The 3,779-nt window shown below is 36.4% G+C and overlaps 1 protein-coding gene across 1 annotated transcript; it reads left to right on the plus strand.

Annotated features, from left to right (window-relative positions):
- Positions 1-1,793: 1,793 nt before the first annotated feature.
- Positions 1,794-3,367, plus strand: LOC106472037 (leukocyte elastase inhibitor-like). Its single transcript, XM_013932668.2, has one exon. It carries the CDS (start codon positions 1,794-1,796, stop codon positions 3,057-3,059), a length of 1,266 nt encoding a protein of 421 aa, XP_013788122.1. The 3' UTR covers positions 3,060-3,367.
- Positions 3,368-3,779: the final 412 nt, after the last annotated feature.

Raw genomic sequence — 3,779 nt, forward strand, 5'->3', positions numbered from 1 at the left:
ATTGAATAACATCGATTAAAGAAATCTACTTAGATATTTAAAATTTTTCAAGGAAACCCACAGGTAAGCTGAAAAATCTGAGATTAATCTTTAGGAGATAAGCCTAATTTATTGAATAACAACGATTAAAGAAATTTACTTAGATATTTAAAATTTTTCAAGGAAAAAATTACTTTACTTAATCATTCAGTTAAGTTGTAGATTATTGCAAAATATTATGTAGTTAATAATTAATACCACTATAAGTTGAAGCTTGAAACAAATTTAATTATGTACGTTGCGGGAGAATTAATCCAGTCAGGCCCTCGAAAAACTTTTATGGCTAAGCTGAAATAATGTTAGAGCCAGATACGATTACTCGAAAAAGAGCAGTTTTATTATCATTATTAACAATATATTGCTCCCGAGAAAATCCCCCCGATAGTACAGCACAGATAGCCCGTTGTGTAACTTTGCGCTTAAAAGTAAAATTCCCAGGAAAGTTTGCTTTAGTCTAAACCCGTAACCATAGTTACAGGTGTGTTTTTAAACGTATATATTCTTAAGATTAAAAATAAAGAAGAGCATATCTGTTGATTATCATACAAGTTTTGAGTGAAAGTTATGCTAATAATACATCTTCCTATACTTTCATGATATTGAGTCAGTGCTTCATTACAGTTGACATTGTCAAGCCCAATAGCTTTGAATCACTCGTACGATGCCTCTTTTTCTTCGGTTTGTTTGTTTTGAATTGTGCGCAAACCTACACGAGGGCTATGTGCGCTAGCCGTCCCTAATTTAGCAATGTAAGACTAGAGGGAAGGCAGCTAGTCATCACCACCCACCGCCAACTCTTGGGCTACTTTTTTACCAACGAATAGTGGGATTAACCGTAACACTATAACGCCTCCACGGCTGAAAGGGCGAGCATGTTTTGCGGGACGGGGATTCGAACCTGCGACCCTCAGATTGCGAGTCGAGCGCCCTAACCACCTGGCCATGCCGGGCCCTTTTGTCTTGGGTAAGAGCCCTAAACCTGAGCAATTAATTAAAAACAACCATCATTAGATCCAGTTTGTTTTAAAGCAAAACCACTTTTGGCTATCTGCTGTGCTCACTGCAGGGAACCAAACCATGAATTTTAGCTTGGTAAGCCAACTTACCATTGTCCCACCTAGGGACGACCGTATTAGAGATCACTCGTTTTTTTTTTACTTCGGTCATCATGAAAATGATATCCTCGAACTTAAGTAATACATTATTTCAATTATGACAGTATTTTCAACTACTTTGCACATCTTGCATCAAGTAGTAAACAATTAGTCATGAATAACATAAGAGAGTGAAAAAAAATTTAACCCGATTTATAAATATTATATCTAAAAAAATAAAGGTGCAAAAATTGTATGAATTATTTCAGTTCTGGAATTTTGGTCACTGATGATATAAGCATTTTTTTGCCTAAAACAGAATAGTAATAATTCTTAACTGTTTAATAAACGGAACTTCTGAAACAAAGTCATTTTAGCCGCTAGGTGATTTTAAGTATTAAACATTGTAATAGGATGAAATATTGATGTATATCTACTGGAAGTTTATGAGGAAAAATTGAAACTAATGTTTCTTATTGTTGCAAGATGCATATCTGAGCAAGTACAATTTTTTAAAAATATTTTGGTAATAGATATTTTAACAAGGATTTTCTTTGGTTTCGAACTTTCTTTGCAACCTTCTAACTAACTTGTAAAGATTATTTATAATGTTGTTAATCTTTTGGTTTCCAGGTATAGAGTCCATTCGATCTTACAACAATGGGAGCCATTTCATTTCTACATACTTTATGCCTTATGTGGGTCCTTTTTGATCCAATTATGCTACAATGCATTTCTGATAATGACACTACTGGACCTCAAAAGGATATTGATATCACTGTTCGCGCATATTTAAACGGTTCGTTAAATTTCGGACTTCAGATGTTTCGCGTTCTTCAAGCGGAACATAATGACCAAACGTCCAGCGGATTATTCTTTAGTCCTTTCAGCGTTTGGTCAGCTCTGGCCGTTACTTTTATCGGTACCAAAGGACATACAGAGCATGAATTAAGCTGTATTCTAGGAATTCGACACGTGGACAAGGCCTTCAGCGCCGTTGCCTACAAATCTATCCAGTTTTGGTACAAAGAACGTAGTGAAAAAAGCGACATCTTCCGGTTAGCCAATCAGCTCTATTTTCAGTATGATATTCCACTTCGTGAGTGTTTAGTAGATTACTTTGAAAACGATGTCAGCCGGTTAGATTTTCGTCGCTACCCTGAACAAGCACGGCTGACCATTAACGAATGGGTCAAAGAACAGACTAATTGCAAAATCGAAAATTTCCTTCCATATTTTAGTATTAATTCGATGACTAATTTTGTTATAGCTAACGCTGTTTATTTTAAAGGTGCTTGGAGGCAACAATTTGAAATCCAAAAGACACGCCCAGGTATTTTCACAACTGCGGTTGGCATGGATATAGCGAGTTGGATGATGAACATGCGCGGAACATTTCTCTACGGAGTCAACGAAGTCTTGGAATGTCAGGTTCTAGAACTACCATTCTCCGGAGATGATTTTAGTATGGTGATTTTACTCCCAAAGAATCGTTATTTTGGCGTCGACAGTCTGTCGCGTCTCATCACTCCTGATCAAGTTTCTAACATATTTTTCTCTGTCTACCCAACTGATGTATGGGTTTCTCTTCCGAAGTTCCGATCTGAAAGTAACTTTGATCTTACATTCGTCTTACAAAAGATGGGCCTGAGAGACATATTTAGTCCCCGATATGCCAATTTGTCTGGCTTCACCGAAAAGCAAGAAGTGATTACAGTCGACGCTGTTCATCACAAAGCTTTCATAGAAGTGAACGAGGAAGGTGCAGAGGCAGCAGCGGCTACGGGGATACTAGCAGCTCGCTCGGCAAGACCGAGAAGACCAGTAGTGTTCATAGCTGATCATCCATTTTTCTATTATATCCGTGACAATTTATCCAACATTATTCTCTTTATGGGCACTGTGGTACATCCAATGTATGACTGATGACTAAGTGAATACAGACTCGATGCCTCAAGTTGAAAATCCAGAAAGTGCAATGACACGAGGTAAAAAGACTATAAGAGTAATGGGCCAGCAGATTCGGAGCAGAAAGCGTGAAATTTCCCTATTTTCTATATGGTGTAACTGCTAAGCATAAGGAAACCATTTAAAAAGCACTACCAAAACTGTAGATGTAAGTGTGGGAAAGGATATGAACCTGACAGTTCAAGAAAATTACCCTCAAAAGTTTTATGGTAAATAATCAAGCAACATCTCTGTATGTTTATATATTTGTCAGGTTTTTACGTATATATGTGGGCATGATTCTTTACAGTAGGTGTCTGTGACTTGTTGGCGATACATTTAAACAATATACTGACAGCTCACAATCCACTTGTTTTAAAATGATATATTCAAAACAACTCAAACGTATATAAATATTCGTTACACAGTTGTATCTAGAGCTTTAAATAATCGTTTCTTCTCGTCAAAGTCCACAAAGACGGTTTCAGTTACTTTAGAAAACAACTGCCAAGACGAGTTATTCTTTTCTACTCTGTTATTACAATACATTCAGTGATAATTTCACTTTAATAAACAACTAAAAACATTATACGCTCTTTACGGCTAAACTCACAATCACGCAGTTTAATTTCACTTTTACATTCAATTTCACTAACTTGCTTACTTACCTGCACTAAGTTAGTTGCTTATATATATTTC

Source organism: Limulus polyphemus, unplaced genomic scaffold (assembly GCF_000517525.1).
Source record: "Limulus polyphemus unplaced genomic scaffold, Limulus_polyphemus-2.1.2 Scaffold117, whole genome shotgun sequence".
NCBI classification, from domain to species: Eukaryota; Metazoa; Arthropoda; class Merostomata; order Xiphosura; family Limulidae; genus Limulus; species Limulus polyphemus.

Bases quoted from the DNA above. Each gene is read 5' to 3' on its own strand.
- LOC106472037 (XM_013932668.2), top strand. From the start codon at position 1,794: ATGGGAGCCATTTCATTTCTACATACTTTATGCCTTATGTGGGTCCTT.